The following is a 17,320-nucleotide window of genomic DNA, read 5'->3' on the forward strand; positions in this document are numbered from 1 at the left end:
ACGGGGAGGGGGAACGAGCTGGCGATGCAAAAACACAGAGGACCTTGGCTTCATAAATACGTGTTTTCTCCATCAGTGAAAAAGTTCGCACACTAGAAAAACGGGCAGGGGAGTGCTCCCTGGGAGGAGGGAAGAGCTGGCCGCCCACCTGGGATGGGGGCGCAGTCACGGCATTTCTGGGGGTGCCTCCTACTGCACCTCTGGTCCCCCGCCCCCCGTCCATCCAGCTCCAGGGACCTGGTGTGCTGCCTGGGGTGGCCAAGGAGTCACAAGGGGTTCAGTTCACAGCCTGGTGCCCCACCCCGGGGGAAGTCCCAAGCCGGGGACCCAGCAGACCCCCCCAATGAGCAGTGCACCTGCTGGCACAGTGGCCGCTGCCTGAGCCCAAGAGTCCTATTTACAACGAGGCGCTGGATACAACTCCAGTCCTGCGGGAGCTCGGGGTGAGGCCCTCACTCCGGCAGCCCATCCTTCATGCCCAGCTGGGCCTTGAGGGCCCGCAGCTGGGCCAGGCTGATGTTGCTGCCCCCACAGACGATGACCACGAGGGAGGGCAGGGGCGCCGGCAGCTTCCCCTCCCCCTGCAGCTTCTTCACCACGTGGCTGTAGACTGCGGCCAGGGCTGCCCCACAGGCCGGCTCCACCAGGATCTTCTCATCATCTGCAGAAGAAGGGGCGTGGTGAGGGCCAGCTGGGGGGGGGGGGGGAAACGCCAACCATTGGCAGAGCTTGGGGGAGTGTGAGCCAGTCAGCTCGCAGCTCCCGGCCCAAAGCTGGATTGGACCCTCCCAGCCCGAGTCAGGGCTTCGGGCTCACCCTGCACGTTGACATGGATGAAATGATTGCAATTGCAGTCATTGGTGACCAGCCAAGTGAGCTGTGGGTGCTGGGGAATAAGGTGGCAGCATAGAGGCTCCTCCCCAGCCCCCTGTCCCCTGCTTTCCCTGTCTGAGGCTGACCCAGAAAAAGTCTGACCTAATTACGGACTCAACCCTGCATCCAGCTCTGAGCCACACGCGTTCCTTTTTCACCATGGCTACCGGGAAGCTCAGCGTCAACATTTTGAATCCTCAGCTGCTGCTCCCTGCTGTTAGGGTTCTGGGGCTCACGTTTTCCTCGTGGCTTGGTCTTTTCTAGTTTTGCACTGCATTATCTCCCATCAACGGGCTGTTCTGAGTTGGGGTGAGAGACGAGCCAGGACCTCAAAGCAGTCCTGGGGTGAGCGGGTCCCTTGGCACCGCGAGTGGACAGCTGTTGTGCTCATGCACGGGCAGGTCTGGTTTCGAAGGCCTGGGCACGTACCCACAAACTTCTCGATGGCAGCCACCGCCTCCTGGTCCGAGATAACTTCCGAGAAAATAGGGTGCTCCCGAGCCAGCTTCAGGGCCTGGGCCCCCACCGTCTTCACCCCCAGGGCCTTGGCAACACTGGGAAAGTGGGGACAGAGAACCGGAGACAGGAAAGAGAGCAGGGAGGGAGGCAGAGACAGGACAGGAAGGGAGAGGAAGGAGGGGCAAGAGGGCGGAGAGGGGAGGGAGGAGCGACAGGTCAGTGGGCGAGACCAGGGGCCAGCGCCCAGCATGGACGGTTTGGGTTGGGGTTCGCAGCATCACATCCTGTCCAGCACCGACTCAGCGGCCAGTGTCTGAGGGACCCCTGCGCTTCCCTGTCGGGGCTCCAGGCTGCAGACCCCCAAGCTTAGCGCTGCTCTGCCTGCCTGTTCCTTCAAGGCTGAGAGTTGCGGCTGCCTCCTCCAAGGAGTCCACCAGGACTCCTCCTCCGCCCCAGGTCCCGTGTGGGACTCTCATTACCAAGCATAGTGCACGCTTCCCGAGAGCGTGGGGGATGCCTGGCGCGCCGGTGCTCCCCACAGTCTCTGCTGTTACAGATGGGCTTGAGTTTAGAGACGGGAGACTGAGGCACACAGCTGGCCGTCCCTAGCCCCGGATCGCACGCCTGGGGAGCGCCTTGAGCAGGATCCCTGTAGCTCCAGGACCTGGACGGGAGCTGGCGTGTGGGTGCCCCTCCCAGCTACCCCGGGAGTCGCCACTGGTCCTCTGCCCGGCCCCTCCTCGCAGCTTGCTCGGGGGCCTCTCCAGGGGCTGGGCCACCCTCGCACGTGGCCCACACGCAGCAGTTCCGGCCCGCGCTGTGGCCTAGGAGGCCAAGCACCTGCTGGCATCCCCCAGGGCGCTGGGGAGGAGTTCTTAGCGGCCCCAGGCTGCTGTCTGCCCTGTTCTCCGGCTGCACCCATGGACCTGCTCTAAAGAGGTCCCGGGCTCCCCTGCAACCAGGTGTGGTCACGTGACTAAGTGATGGCCACGGGAGGTAAGCGGGAGAATCGCGTCTGTCTTCAAAGGTCGGGGCTGAAGGGCTGGCACTGTGGTACAGCGCGTTAGGCTGTTGCCTGGGCGCCAGTTTGAGTCCCGGCTGCTCCACTTCCGATCCAGCTCCCTGCTAACGCACCCGGGAAAGCAGTGAGGATGGCCCAGTGCTTGGGCTCCTGCCACCCACGTGGGAGACCCAGATGCTCCAGGTTCCTGGCTTCGGCCTGGCCCAGCCCCAGCCGCTTGTGGCCATTTGGGGAGTGAACTAGCAGATGAAACATCTCTCTGTCTCTCTCTCTTTGTACCTGTGCCTTTCAAATAAATAAATAAATAAAATCTTAAAAAGAAAAGGGGCGGGTCTGAACCTTCTGTTTTTGCTTCCTCCTTCCTGCCAAATGGGCTGAGGGTGTGATGGTTGGTACCCAAGCAGCCATTTTGGACTGTAAGTTTACACGCTAAGGATGGTGGCACAAACTCAAGGAGCCTGGGGCCCTGGCTTCATGGAGTTGCCCCTGGATTGCTCAGATTTTAGGCCTGTTTTACAGTCGAAAGTTCCGTCCTCGTGGATCCCTCTGTAACGCAGCCCAAAGCTGATCCTAAGGAGACAGAGGACTGGGGCCAGGATCTGTCCTGCGTGTCTTAGGGGCTGAGCAAAAGGCAAACTCATGAGGCATGGGGAATGACTCACGGGTAAAGTGTGTCGCCCCTGTCCCTGTCCCGACACCCCCCGCTGTGTGGCTCTGGCAGGGGACCAAAGCCTCAGTTTCCTGGCATCCCTGTCTGTGCCCCAGCCAGCGCGAGGGGCTCCCCTGTGCTCGCTGGACACCGAGGGAGGCGCCCCCGCTGCTCACCTGGTAATCTCGGGCAGGGTGACGAGCCTGCCCGCAGCAGTGGCGGCGTGGAAGCTGTGGGCGCCGATGGTCTCCATGGCGATGATGGGCACATCCCCCCAGCCCACCTCCTGCAGGCCCCGGACCACTCCGCACAGCAGGCCCCCGCCTCCCACCGACAGCGCGATGGCCCCGGGCTTAGCACCCAGCGTCTCCTTCAGCTCCTTCACGATGGAGGCGTGGCCTTCCCTGGAGGGTGGGCAGGGGCGGGGCCGGCTCAGCTGCAGGCCTTGGGGCTGCTCCCTGCCCCACCACCCACCAGAGGGCTTTCGGTGACCCCCGGGGCTCCCTCTGGATGGCCGCCCCTCGGCTTCTCCCACGTATGCGAATTCTGCGGAGTGTGGCTCCCAGGTCATTCCCGGGGTTGAGCCCTGGCCGCCCCAGCGGGCACCTGCCTTTGGACGGGCCCTTTCTGGCTCCCCACTCCCCCTCCAAGCCTCGGCTCAGGCTCTGGTTCAGGGGCAGCCCGTGCATCGGCGTTCTGTGCTCCCTCCTGGACGGGGTTCATGTGCACGTGTGTGCACCTGCTGGTGTGTGCAGCTGTGCATGCCGGGGAGGGGCTGCGTGCAGCTGCTGTGGGTTGTCTCGGCAGAGGGGGGCGGCTGACCATGAACCCCACCTACCAGATGAGGGGGTGATCGAAGGGCGAGATGTAGACCCAGCCTGGGTTGTTCTGCGCCAAGGCCTTGGCCAGCTCGAAGGCCTCATCCAGTGTCTGTGGGGGGGTACAGGGGAGAGGTGGGGTGAGGCACTAGGCTCCCCCTGCTGCCCCCCTGGCACAGCCGCCGGCACCCTGGGCCTGGGCGGGCACTCACCTCACCCACCATCCTGACTATCTGTGGGGGCCCAGGGGAGGGGTAGGGTGAGGCACTGGGGGCCCCCTGCCCCCCACCCCTGCACAGCCGCTGGCACCCTAGGCCTGGGCGGGCACTCACCTCGCCCACCACCCTGACCATGGCGCCTTCATTCTTCAGCCTCTCCATGGTGAGGGCGGGAGTGGTGCTGGGCACAACGATGGTGGCGGGGACGCCCAGCCTCCTGGCGGCGTAGGCCGTGGCCATGCCTGCGTTGCCGGCTGCCGGGTGAGGGCGGAGCGTGCGTCAGCGAGGGGAGCGTGCGTCAGCGAGGGAGGGTTGGGGCCCGGGGCTCTGGGCTCCTACCTCCCGCTTGTCAAGGGGACCCTTGGTCTCCCCCATTGGTGCTGCTGCCAATGCCAGTGATGGTTTATTGCCAGGACAATGGGGGGGGGGTGCGTGTGTCTCCCCCCCAACCCCGCACGGGGCGGCTGGCGGCACAGGGAAGCAGGACACTCACCGGAGGAGCAGACGAAATGCTCGCAGCCTTGCTCAGCCCACTGTGGAGACAGCAGGGCACGGTCAGGCCCCAGCCGCCTCGCCCGTCCCTGCCCGCCCAGCCCGAACGCGGCCCACGCAGCAGCTTCCTCCCCCGGGACACTGGCTCAGGGGAGGGAGGAGGGCGCCGGGTGGCAGGCGGCCCCGGGCGGTTGTCAGGGGCCCTCGTGGCTGGGCGCCCCTAGCCAGGGACGGCCTCGCACACAGGCCTGCCTGGGGCTCTTGCTCCACACAGCTCTGGCCCTGCCGCGGAGCTGGGGCAGAGACCGCAGCCCGTACCGTCTTGCAGAGGTGCCCGATACCCCGGATCTTGAAGGAGCCAGAGGGCTGGGCGCTGTCCATCTTGAGGTAGACGCTGGTGCCGGCCACCATGGACAGGGCCATGCTGTCCCGGAGCGGAGTCTTCACGTGCAGGGGCTCCCCGAGTGGCATTGCTGGGCGGGGCGGAGGGGTGGGAGGCCCGGAGGGTCAGGCAGGGGAAGGGCCGGGCCGGGGTCGCGTCCCAGCAGCCAGCAGGGGCTCTGCCCTCAGCCTCACCGCCTGCTCCCGCCTCCTCCCCTGAGCTCAGACCTCAGAGCGTGAGAAGCGCCAGGCGGAGGCGGATTTGCACCTGGGGCCGATGCAGGGGGAGAAGTCCACGCGCTCCCATGTGCACAGAACCACCCAGAAAACCGCCCACGGCGCTGAGTGCGGTGGGGGAACCCCCTTCCCGCAGCTGGAACTATAAGGATGTTCTGTGTTGCTAACTGAGCCACAGCAGTGGTTACAATGTAGCCCCGGCCCCCTCCCAGCTCCCCGCCTCTGAGCCAGCTTCTCGCTGATGCGCACCCCAGGAGGCAGCAGGTGGGGGCTCCAGTACTTGGGTGCCTGCCACCCACGTGGGGGACCCAGGTTGGGCTCTCTGCTCAGACCCCCTGGCCGGGGGCTGCTGCGGGCATTAGGGGACTGAGCCAGTGGGTGGGCGCTCGCTCTCTGTCTCCCTGCCTCTTAAATGAATACATAAATAAAATTAAAAAAGGAGCCAAGCCAGAAGGCGTTCAGCAGCCATTTGTCCTCACAACAGCCCTAGGAGGGAGGGGCTTTTTGTGTCTCCATTTTACAGGCAAGGAAACTGAGGCACAGAGCTACACACACACCCAGCCACTCACTCCCAAGCCAGGGTTCTTTCGAGCATCAGATCCCCTCCCGCCTTCCTGCTAGGGTCGTCGGGACTGGCCTCCTGTCCAAGAGAGCCTGAGAATGGGGCCACTTACCTGGCAAGGCGTTGAGCTGGGCTGAGCGAGCCAGGGAGGGAGCCACTGGTATGGCAGTGGACTGACTGCTCTGAACAGCCCGGGCTCCCAGTCCCGGCTTTTATGCCTCCAGGCAGCCAATGGGGCTGCAGGGCCAGCCCCGCCCCCGCCAGGCCCTGCCCCCACCAGGTCCTGCCCCCAGGGAGCCCTGCTCACTGCCCCTCCCCCGTCTTTCCTCTTCCCCCTCCTCCCTCTCTCCCCATTCGGGACTTCAGCTTCTTCGCACGCGGAGCAGTGTAACACCCACCCCAGGACATAGGAGGACCACACGATGCCCCCGCGGGAGACGGGAGACACACTCTGCACTTGGCCCGCAGCAGGTACCCAACAAACAACAGTGACAGCAATGATGCTAATGACGCCTAACAGCCGGGGGCCTCAGCAGGTGCCAGCCTGTGGACAGTGAGTGCTGCCACATCCCGCCCTACGGAAGGGGAGGCTGGGGCGCGGGGGCTGCCCTGGCCCGGCATCGTACAGGTGAGAAGAGGCAGAGCCCAGGCCGTTCAGGCCTGCAGCCCCAACACAGGTCTCTCTCTGGTGCCTCCCCTGTCACCCTTGCACACCTCTTGGCATAAAGGGGAGGTGGGTAAGACTCAGGGGCCCGAGGTGCCCATCTGGGAGCTGTCCTTTAGTAGCTGTGTGGCTCTGGACAAGTTAGTTTTCCTCCTAGAGCCTCAGTTTGCCCATCTGTAAAATGGGGGTGATAATGGCACCTCCTTCCTAGGCTTAGAAGACATGATAGTGTATGTATGCAAGGGGCCTGGAGTGCCGCCCCCCCCCTCCCCGGCCATCACCACTACCTGCACAAAACTGGAAGGCCTTGCATCTGAAATTTCCCCTGCCCCACGCCGAGCCACCTGTGTGTCCAAGTGTGCAGAGTTCTGTCCACAAAGGCGGTGTGCACGCACACACACACACACACAAACTCTCAAAGACTGGCTGTCTCTGTCCCTGGCCCATTCACAAAGCTCTCTTGTAGGGCTGGCTGGGATGAGAGTACTGACACAGCAGGGGGCAGCTAGGGCACGGGCACCTCCTTCGGGGGGGACAGGCTGTCCCATCTTGTGGACCGCCAACCTCCCATGGCACTCCAGTACCATGTACCAGTACAGGTACCGTGCATAGGGGTGTGTGCTGGGGGCGGGGTGGGCATCATGAGGCTCACATGTGGGCAGAGCCCCCTCATGGGCCTGAGTGTATTTAGCTGGTGCTCACATTGCTGGCACCTAATCCTGTACTATGTGTTTGCATGGGGAGTGTCAGACAAGCAAGTGATGGGTGTTTGGGGTGGGGAAACAGCCTGAGACCCCCAGCTGGCAGGCACCGCTCTGGGGGGTCAGCTTGGGGGTTCCGAGGTTTGTGGGTGCAGGGAAAGGGCTGGGGTGCACCCAGCGGGGCATATGCAGACATCCTGGGTTGACGCCTGGGGTGCTGTCTCCCGCTGAGGTCGTGAAATGAGGGGGGTGGGAGAGCTACTCACGGCTGGGCAGTGTGGACGTCCCAAAGCCCCTGGGAGGGCGGGGTTTAGAGCTGTCTGTCATAGGAGCAGGAGGGCCACGCCGTCAGAGCTCTTTGTGATGTCCCATTTGTTTCCAGAACAGCACCTACGTGCAGTGATCCGGAAAACGCCAAGAGAGAAAATTCAGCTCTATGCCAGCGTGAGAACCAAAAGCCGAAAGGAGCGCTGGGTGCGCCGGCTCTGCCCACCTGCTGGGCGCGGGACCCTGACGCTGACCTGGGACCGGAGCCACCCGTTTACTAAGCATCGCGTGTACAGCACTTCATCACCCCGCGGTCACCCCGTGCCCACGAGTGACCGTCCCCCTCCTCCCCAGCCCCTGGGAGCCACCCATCCCCACCGTACTCATTCGCTCCCACCTGCCTGCTCTGCCGTTAGTCGTAGAAATGCAATCGTACAATGGGGGGGGGGGTTGTGTTGGGTTCTCTCTCTCACTTATACTGCTTTCCAAGTCCATCCGTGTGGTAACACGCACCGGGTCTCTATTTCTTTTATTTTTAAAAGATTATTTATTTGAAAGGCAGAGTGACAGAAGGGGGTGAGGGGAGAGAGAGATCTTCCATCCGCTGGGTGGCTCCCCAGATGGCTGCAACAGCGTTGCAGGCTGAAGCCAGGAGCCCGTAACCCCATCCAGGCCTCCCACATGGGTGGCAGGGGCCCAGGTACTTGGGCCATGTGCTGCCACTTTCCTAGGAGCCCTAGCAGGGAGCTGGATCCGAAGAAGAGCAGCTGGGACTCAAACCGTGCTCCAATATGGGACGCTGGTGTTGCGAGCAGTGGCCCGATCTGCTGTGCCACCACGCTGGCCCTCCACTCCCTTCTACGATCGGGTAACGGACCATCATCCGTATGCACAACACTTCGCCCCGATGAACATTTTCCAAATTCAAATCCAACTGTGGCATTGATCTGCTCTGTGACCTCCGATAAGTCGCTTAACCTCTCTGTACTTTGGTTTCTTGACCCGATAAGGGTCTCCACTTAGTAGATTTGCCATGAGGTTTAAAGAACTTAACTGATGTCGGGTTGTTTGTGCTGGGCACTAAGAGGTGATGGCCATCTTTATTTTCTGGGGTCCAAGTGGACGTCTGTGTCCCTGGCTCTTGGTGGTGGGGCACAGTTGTGTGTGTTCCCCCACTTAGATGAGCAAACTGGGGCTCAGTTCTACGCAAGACAAGAGGGCAAAGCTGGGGGACCCGGGAGGAGGGGAGCGGGAATCTGGCTGGGGAGACTGGGCCAGGTGCCTCCATCACCCCCACCTCCTGGTCCTGTTACATCACAGCTTCCCGGGAAGTGTTCCCAGGGATGGCCAGATCAGCGTGTCCCGGGCAGCAGGAGGTGGAGAGTCTGACGGTTGTGTTCCCAGTGGGGAGGAGCGGGCAGTGCTGCCTTCCTGGCCAGCCCAGGCGGCCTGCTGGATCAGCTGAGCTCTCCAGCTCCTGTGCCCCTTAGACCTGGGCTGACAACACCTTCTACCGTGTGACCCTGGGGTGGTCGCTGAGCTGGGTACAATGACACCAGCTGGATGTCGCAAGGCCTAGAGCTCACGGCCCTGAGAATAAAAACCGCCCTCAGAGTGGGGTGAACTTGCACGCTAGGTGGAGGATATCCAGGGACGTGCTGGGAGGAGATGACAGGCTGCCCCCATCCCTGCAATGCCCAGCGCAGACCCCCACAGGGACTGAGCTGGCCCCAAATAGCAGCAGTGGCAAGGCTGAGAAATTCTGCTCAGTACAATGTGGGTGACACGGACACGCTCCTCGCTCTGCCCGCCCCACCTCTGTTAACATGGCCAGCACCCGAGCCCACGCGCCTGCAGGGTGTCTTATCTGAGAGCTGATCAGGGCCAGCAATGGGCCGCCATCTGCGGACTGGGCATCCCTTATGTGCGCCGGTTCAAGTCCCTGCTGCTCCACTTCCCATCCAGCTCCCTGCTATGGCTCTGGAAAGCAGTGATGATTTGGTGTTATCCCCTGGGGGTGGGGGGGACTTATGTCTAAAACTGGCTCCCATGGCCAAGGTCAGGCTCCCAGGGCCACACTTGGCCTCTCCCCTGGGGTTACCATCACCCATCAATCAGCACGTGATGGGCGGAGCCGGCCAGGTCCCCATGCCCTACGAAGGATTTTGTCCAGATTTTCACAGCGGGATTCAGTCGCAGACCACAAACGAAGGCGTCGAAGACTCCACTCTCACTCTGTTTTCATTTGAAGAAGACCCTGAGCTCAAGGCATGGTGGGCTTCCTCTACTCCCGACCCCTCCCGGGGGCGGCGGAGGTCAAAGCTCCAGGCAGCCTGTGGGAGGGTGCCCGCCACGCTGGCCACGCCTCCCTCCTGGCCCCCAGCAGCCCGGCCATAGCAAGGACTTGGCCAGTGTCCTGGCCTGGGCCACACGCTCTGCTTCCTTGAAATCCTCAAAGAGTGCTCCTCCCCCATTTTTCTAATTCTGTTGCTGTCACTCCTGGCTTGTGGAGTGTGGAAGGGCCCCAGGGAGCAGCCCCATTCCTTCCGTGCAGCCGCACAGCCACCCCCATGGTGCTCAGTTTGCAGGGGGCCGGGGACGCTGACCCCCGGCAACCTGCCTCGCTGCACGTATGGACTCTGTTTCCTTCTCTGGCATCGTTGCTTTCTTTCCTTCTGCTTTCTTTTTCTTTTGTGAAAACAGTCTTATTTTTTATTTATTTGAAAGAAAGAGAAGAGGAAGACGAGGAGGGGGATCCAGCTCTCTGCTGTGGCCTGGGAAAGCAGTAGAAGATGGCCCAAGTCCTTGGGCCCCTGCACCCGCATGGGAGACCTGGAAGAAGCTCCTGGCTCCTGGCTTCAGATCGGCGCAGCTCCAGCCGTTGCGGCCATTTGGGGATGGAAGACTTCAATTCTCTCTCTCTCCCTCTCCCTCTCCCTCTCCCTCTCCCTCTCCTAATCTCTCTGTATAACTCTGAATTTCAAATAAATAAGTAAATCTTAAAAAAAAAAAAAAAAAAAAGTGAGCCAGGGCTGAAACCGAGTGCTCCACGGTGGGATGCAGCTGTCTGAAGCATTTGCTCACCAGCTGCTGGTTTCTCTACATCTGGACCCAAGAGGGGAGGCTGTTTTGTCTTTGTCTTAAAATCTAGGAATTTAAGGGGTGTTGTGGGTTAGCTATTGTCCCGTCCCGCAGGACGTCAACGAGGGCCGAGCACCTAGAAGGAGAAATGAAGGGGACAGGAGACACAAAGATGGCAGCAAGACAAGGGTCCTGCTCAAGCTGCGATTTTTCTTTTTCTTTTTCTTTTTTTTTTTTTTTTTTTTTTTTTTTGACAGGCAGAGTGGACAGTGAGAGAGAGAGACAGAGAGAGAAAGGTCTTCCTTTGCCGTTGGTTCACCCTCCAATGGCCGCCGCTGCAGCCGGCGCACCGCGCTGATCCGATGGCAGGAGCCAGGATCCAGGTGCTTTTCCTGGTCTCCCATGGGGTGCAGGGCCCAAGCACCTGGGCCATCCTCCACTGCACTCCCTGGCCATAGCAGAGAGCTGGCCTGGAAGAGGGGCAACCGGGACAGAATCCGGCGCCCCGACCGGGACTAGAACCCGGTGTGCCGGCGCCGCAAATTGGAGGATTAGCCTATTGAGCCACGGCGCCGGCCAATTTTTATTTTTCAACCACACACTTATATATCATAAAGGCAGGATGTCGGGCAGGGGAAGGAGGGGGAGCTTATCCTGTAGCTGCAGTGCTGTGCAAGTAGGGGAAAGGTCACAAGGTCTTAAGGCACAAGGTCACACAAGGTTGCGTTATCAGTACTATCCGGCCTGGTCTGTCTAGCCCTGCCTCAGGAGTTTTCCACTAAGAGGCCACATGCTGCGTGGGCCCTGACATATCCCTCTTTTTTATTAATTAAGTAGAAATGGCTACCGGTTAGGCCAAGCGTGATGAGCGAACGGTGCCTGTCTTAGGAATAGACCCGGAGCTCCATCACCTCTTACCCGTCATTGGACATCCTTGCCAGTCCCCAAGAACTCCCGTCTTAGGTGGGTGAGGTTCCGGGAAGGTGCCCATCGTTGGCTTACTGCTCGTCTTATTGATAGGCCTGGGGCCCTTCCTGGGCTCCCGACTGGGGCAGCGGCAGACCGAAGGGGAGAGTCAGTTGTTGGAGGGACATCACTGGCCAAAGAGAGATGACGTTCTCCAGGGGCTCTTCCATGGTCAGACTTTGGTAATGTATTTCAATTGGTCTGGCTGCTAAATCATCTACTTGCTGTTTGATAAAAGTCATCAGGTTATTGAAAAGACAAGGACCTACAGATAGTATAACAAGCAAACCAACAATGGGGCCTAAAAGTGGTAAAAGTGGTAGCAAATAGGGAAACAGTCCATTCCATCCCATCCAAAAGGGATTTTCAGCCATGGCACGTCCACGACGCTCCAGATCTTCTTGAAGTGTCTTGATTTTTTCGCGAACAATGCCGGATTTGTTAGTATAAAAACCACATTTTTCCTGTAAAGCCAAGCAAATACCTCCCTGTTCAGTAGTAAGCAAGTCTAAGCCTCTACGATTTTGTAAAACCCCTTCCGCTAGGGAGTTAATTTGATCTTGAAGGTCCTGAATGGTGGTGGATAGGGTCTGCACATCATTAATAAGTTGTTGGGACAATTCTCTATATTTGTGGACCGCAATCCCTAGCCCTGTGGATCCTGTAACCACAGCTGTGGAAATTCCCAATGTGGCCAATAAAGGAATAAATTGAATAGCTCACTTTTGTCTCCCTGGGATATAATCAAGGGAGGGGATAGGAACAGGGGTCTTCCCATCAATAATCTCTACATCAGGCAAAAGTATAGCATGCATGCAACTACCAGTCCAATCCGTTGGTAAAATGGTATAAACTAAATTATCCCTACATACAAAAACAGTGGAGTTAGGAGCATAAAGAGGCTAACCTACTATTATGGAGTGCTTCACAAAATTGTTGAAATTTAGTACTGACATAGGCAGGACCATCAACTGTTTTAATTTGAACAGGTTTTCCCAGGACAGAAAAGGCTGTGATAAGATGCGAGGTAGCATCCTTAGCAGCTTCTCCTATGTGGGGGGAGGCAAAGACAAAGCCACTGTAGGTGTCTATAGAGACATGGAGATACTTTAGTTTGCCAAATTTTGGGAAGTGTGTGACATCCATTTGCCACAGTTGATTAGGGAGAAGACCACGCGGATTGACTCCCAAATGCGGTACAGGTTGGCTTGTAACGCATGAGGGGCATTCTTTGACTATTTCAAGAGCCTGTTCTCGTGAAATTTTACAAAACAAATGGAGAGATTGAGTATTTAAGTGATGCAACCTATGCAAGTTTTGAGCTTCCTGCACTGATCTCACAATTATGGGGAAGGTGAGCCTTGTAGCAGCATCTGCCTGGGCATTACCTTCTGAGAGTGATCCTGGTAGGCTTGTGTGCGCCCTAATATGTCCCAAATAGAAGGGCTGTTGTCTTTCTCGTATTAGCTTTTGAATTTGTATAAACAAGGGCATAGCGTTGGAAGTTGTTTTAAGAAAAGGAGAAGTCTCAAGCAACAGAATGGAGTGAGCTACATATGCACTATTAGTATGAATATTTACAGCCTGATTGGAAAACTGTGTAAAGACTTGGAGTATGGCATACAACTCAACAAGGGGTAATACCTCGGGGCCTGGAAGAAATTGAGGATGTATTTCCAGTAATTAAAGGCAGAAGAACCAGTTGTGCTAGACGGGTGCCCTGTGGAACGACAGCCACCCCATTAATAGCGACTGCCAGAATTTTTATCTCCCCGGTAAAGTCACCGTCAATAATACCGGGACAAACTTGAATGCCTTTAAGGGTGGCTGACGCTTGGCCGAGAATAAAAGCACAGGTACCTGAAGGCAAGGGGCCCTGCACCCCTGTAGGGATAATTTGGGGGCCCTGGGTGGAATCTAATATTGTATCGGAGGCGGCACAGAGTTCCAATCCTGCGCTACCTGGGGTTGCTCGTTGGAGGGAGGCAATTCCTGAGCCTGAGGCTGGGAGGGGACAAACCGTACTGCCCCAGGGTTTGTCCTTTGAGATACCTGGGCCAGGGGCTGGCCCCTCTGGGAGTTTCCCGGTATGCGAGGAGGGAGGGGTTGGCCTGAAGAATGTTTTTGACCTTCATTCGTTTGCCCAGTGATAACCCCTATGATATGGGGTGGGGGGCATAGGGTGGAGGGGAGCGGCCTGCCTGGGGGAGATGGAGCCACGCCTTGGGCCATGGGCCTGTTTGATAAGGCGGTTGGACATTCCCTGACAAGCTATGGCTCGTGACACTGGCATCCCATATCAGAGAGCTGGCTTGAGTGCCGACTGCTCCATTTCCAATCCAGCTCCCTGCTAATGCGCCTGGGAAAGCAGCAAAGGGTGGCCCAAATGTTTGGGCCCCTGCACCCATGTGGGAGACCCAGAAGCTCCAGACTCCTGGTTTCTCATTGGCCCAGCCCCTGCCATTGCAGCCATTTGAAGAGTGAGCCAGTGGATAGAAGATACACACCCCCCCCGCCTCTGTGTGTGTGTGTGTGTGTGTGTGTGTGTGTGTGTTTCCCTCTGTGACTCTGCCTTCCAAATAAATAAAAATCTTTTCTAAAAAAATAGGAATCTGGGGACTGGTGCTGTGGCATAGTGGATTAAGCCACTGCTTGCAGCGCCGGCATCCCATATGGGCACTTGTTCGAGTCCTGGCGGCTCCACTTTCAGTCCAGCTCCTGCTAAGGTGCCTGGGAAAGCAGCAGCAGATGGCCCAAGTCCTTGGGCCCCTACACCCACGTGGGAGACCCTAATTGAGTTCTGGGCTCTTGGCTTCAGCCTGTCCCAGCCCTGGCCGTTGTGGGCATTTGGGGAGTGAACCAGCAGATGGAAGATCTCTCTCCCTCTCTCTTTTTGTTACCAGAGAAATTGCAGGGTTCTTGTCTTCGCGCAAGAAAGAATTCAGGCGTGAGACAGAGAGTAGTGGGAGGTAAAATAGCAAGGCTTATTAGGGAAGGGACATCCGTAAGGATGGATGGGCACCTCTCCAGAGGGTGCCCAGTCACTCGGACTGGGGGGGTGGAGAGGAGCGAGGTTACATGGTTGAGTGGAGAGAGTACACCTGGCCAGGCAGGCGGGTGACTCAGCAGAGAGGCAGAGGGCTGAGTGCGCAGTCCGGTTGAGGCCGGGGGTTTTTAAGATGGGTCTTGCTTCCCCACCTGTTCCTCTTGGAACAAAGGGCTTTTTGGATGCAAATGTTAACAAACTTCTCCCTGAGTTTTCTCTTGAAGGTCTGAAACAAAGGACTTTCTGGATGCAAATGTTATCAGACAGGAGGAAGGGAGCAGGGTGTTTGAGATGCAGATACTGGGCTGCACCTGGGAGATGGTGGAAGATTTGTCAGGCAGAAGGGGTGGGGACCCCCCCCCCCACCTGGCAGGTTATCAGGTGGAAGGGGGCAGGGCAGGACAGGGCAGGATGTCAATACCGGGCTGCCCCTGAAACACCATCAGGACGACCTTGAGATGCAGCATATGCTGGATATAGATGTCTTCTCTTTAGGCCTTTATGTCACACACACATAAGCTCATAACTGACTTTCTATGTAACATTTTTACCTTTCAAAGAAAATGAAAATAAATAAATACCATTACAATCAAATCTAGGGATATTGTAAATGAAGGTTCATTTTCAGGACAATTGTCAAACATCTCATCACATCAACACCTCCCAGAAGATTCTTCCTGCCCCGGATCTTCCTGGAAGAGATCTTACTACTTTGCAAAAAGAAAAATGCCTTTTTTCTCAGAGTAGATTTCGTGGTCCAGAAAGGGAAATGAAAACCGTAGAGCCAGCGGGCAGAGGTCCAGAGACCCCGGCTAGGCTGCGCCCCGGTGTCAGGGTGGTCAGTTAGGAGGCAGCACAGGGATAGCACCCACGCCCTTTGTTCCCCTGACGTGGGTTCCTGCCCCAGGGGTGCACCCAGGGCGCCCGCTCATCTCCTCGAGGCCATGGGACGTGCGCCAGGCGACACTTGTTGTTGACCTTGGCCGGCAGGCCCTGGGGAGGAGGTGCACAGACCGGGGTACTGCCAGCCCGTGACCCACGAGCGGGCACCCACAGTGCCGATGCCTCCGTGCAGGTGCCGGTTTGTGCCTGGCGTGCGCCCAGGTTTATCTTTGGTTGCGTCGCTCTGTCCTGCGCACGTAGCCACTGTTTAGTTTGGGTGTTTGCTTGTCCCCAGTTTGCTCAGATCTTCTGTCTGTGTGTCTGCATCAGCGTGAGGAAATCATCAAATAAACTCAAGGCCTTCTCATCGCGCATCCTGGCTGAGATGACGCCTCTGGTGTTGGGTCCACACCAGCTGGGAGGAGGTGCCCAGTACCTGTGCCGCCCCGTACACCAGCCCCTGCTCACCTTGGCTTTGTTTTTGTTCTTTTTTTTTTTTTTTTTAAGATTTAATTAATTTATTTAAGAGGTAGAGTCACAGACAGTGAGAGGAAGAGACAGAGAGAGAGGTCTTCCTTCTGTTGGTTTACTTCCCAAATGGCCGCAACGGCTGGAGATGCGCCAATCTGAAGCCAGGAACCAGGAGCTTCTTCCCAGTCTCCCAGGCGGGTGCAGGGGTCCAAGGACCTGGGCCATCTTCTACTGCTTTCGCAGGCCACAGCAGAGAGCTGGATCAGAAGAGGGGCAGCTGGGACTAGAACTGGCACCCACATGGGATGCCGGCACTGCAGGCAGAAGATTAACCTACTGTGCCATGGCACTGGCCCCTTGTTTTTGTTCTTTTTAAAGATTTATTTATTTATTTAAAAGGCAGAATTGCAGAGAGAGAGAGAGAGTGAGAGAGAAGGAGAGATAGAGAGAGGGGGGCGAGAGAGACCTTCCATCTGCTGGTTCATTCCCCAAATGGCCACAGCAGCCAGGGCCAGACCAGGCTGAAGCCAGGAGCCTGGATCTCCATCCGGGTCTCCCACATGGGTGGCATGAACCCAACTGCTGGAGCCATCACCTGCTGCCTCCCAGGGTGTGCACTGGTGGGGACTGGGGACTGGCCAGAGCAGGAAACTGAGTCCAGTGTCCCCAGGGTGATGGTGGCCGAGAGGGGACACGCAGCCCATCCCAGCGCTGCCCTGCCACAAGCCTTCGCCGGCTCCAGGCACAGGTCCAGACCCAGGACTGGCAGCGTCGCCCCGCCCCTTGGCCACCTCCCTTCCAGGCCCGGAGACCCCACCCCCTGTTCTCCAACTTCAGACTCCACTCCCTGAAGGAATTCCTGACTCAGCGCAGACTTTGCCTCCTGCCCAGCCCCCAGCCCCTGCTTGGGCTCCGGGCCCTGCCCTCTCCGGCTCCTGTGGCCTGATAGCCCTGATTAGACCTCTCTACAGCAGAGGGCTTGGCGGGGGATGTGGGGGGGGTTGGGGGTGGAGGGGTGGGGGGTGGGGCCCAGGCCATCCTGGTTGGGGCCAAAGGTCCCAGGCACTGTCACGGAGCAGGTGTCCAAGCCATATCCATTGAACAAATGAATGAACAGTTATTCATTCATTCAATCATTGTTGAGTAATAATTGGGCTCCTGTACTGAGTGTGAAATACCTGGGAAGGGGGAGGAGCTTCAGGAAAGCCACGCCCTCCCCCCAGATAGATGAGGGCTCTTTGTCTTCATTTTTCCGACTCAGGCCCAAGCTGACCCCAGCAGTAGCTCAGGGGACGCAGCCCGGTGTGTGGATGAGCCCTGGACCTGGATAAGGTGTAGATGGTTGGTGCCACGGAGCAGGTGGCCAGGTTAGAGGCAAGGAGGCTTCTGCCCCTCTCTGAGTCGCCCCCCTGTCTCGCTGAACCTCAGTTTTCTCATCTGTCTAATGGGGCCAGGTAATGCATGAGTCACAGGCGGAGGCCCTGAGCTGGTCTGGACCTCCTTCCTCCTCTGTCTTTGCCCTGAGCCCTAGA

General features: G+C 58.2%; 1 protein-coding gene and 1 long non-coding RNA gene across 4 annotated transcripts; one reads left to right on the forward strand and one right to left on the reverse strand.

Moving 5' to 3' along the window:
• Positions 1-44: 44 nt before the first annotated feature.
• On the reverse strand, positions 45-5,894 carry SDS (serine dehydratase). Of its 2 annotated transcripts, none has more exons than XM_008272281.5 (8): positions 5,823-5,894; positions 4,849-5,003; positions 4,532-4,571; positions 4,153-4,292; positions 3,841-3,932; positions 3,179-3,406; positions 1,303-1,427; positions 45-661 (listed from the first exon to the last, which is right to left on the reverse strand). In XM_008272281.5, the coding sequence occupies exons 2-8, from the start codon at positions 4,999-5,001 to the stop codon at positions 453-455; spliced, it is 987 nt and encodes a 328-aa protein (XP_008270503.4). In that variant the 5' UTR covers positions 5,002-5,003; positions 5,823-5,894; the 3' UTR covers positions 45-452. The 2 variants fall into 2 exon arrangements, with proteins under 2 accessions (XP_008270503.4, XP_089179345.1); XM_089323219.1 differs by having other exon boundaries at positions 4,849-5,290.
• Positions 5,895-6,052: 158 nt separating this feature from the next.
• Positions 6,053-10,364, forward strand: LOC149119833 (uncharacterized). 2 transcript variants are annotated; one of them, XR_016227140.1, is made up of 3 exons: positions 6,053-6,181; positions 7,458-7,549; positions 10,070-10,363. It is a non-coding gene; the product is annotated as an uncharacterized LOC149119833 (long non-coding RNA). The 2 variants fall into 2 exon arrangements; XR_016227139.1 differs by having other exon boundaries at positions 6,059-6,338; positions 10,070-10,364.
• The last annotated feature ends 6,956 nt before the right edge of the window (positions 10,365-17,320 follow it).

This window comes from Oryctolagus cuniculus, chromosome 21 (genome assembly GCF_051225735.1).
Source record: "Oryctolagus cuniculus isolate XC-2025 breed Fujian yellow rabbit chromosome 21, ASM5122573v1, whole genome shotgun sequence".
In the NCBI taxonomy this organism is placed as follows: domain Eukaryota; kingdom Metazoa; phylum Chordata; class Mammalia; order Lagomorpha; family Leporidae; genus Oryctolagus; species Oryctolagus cuniculus.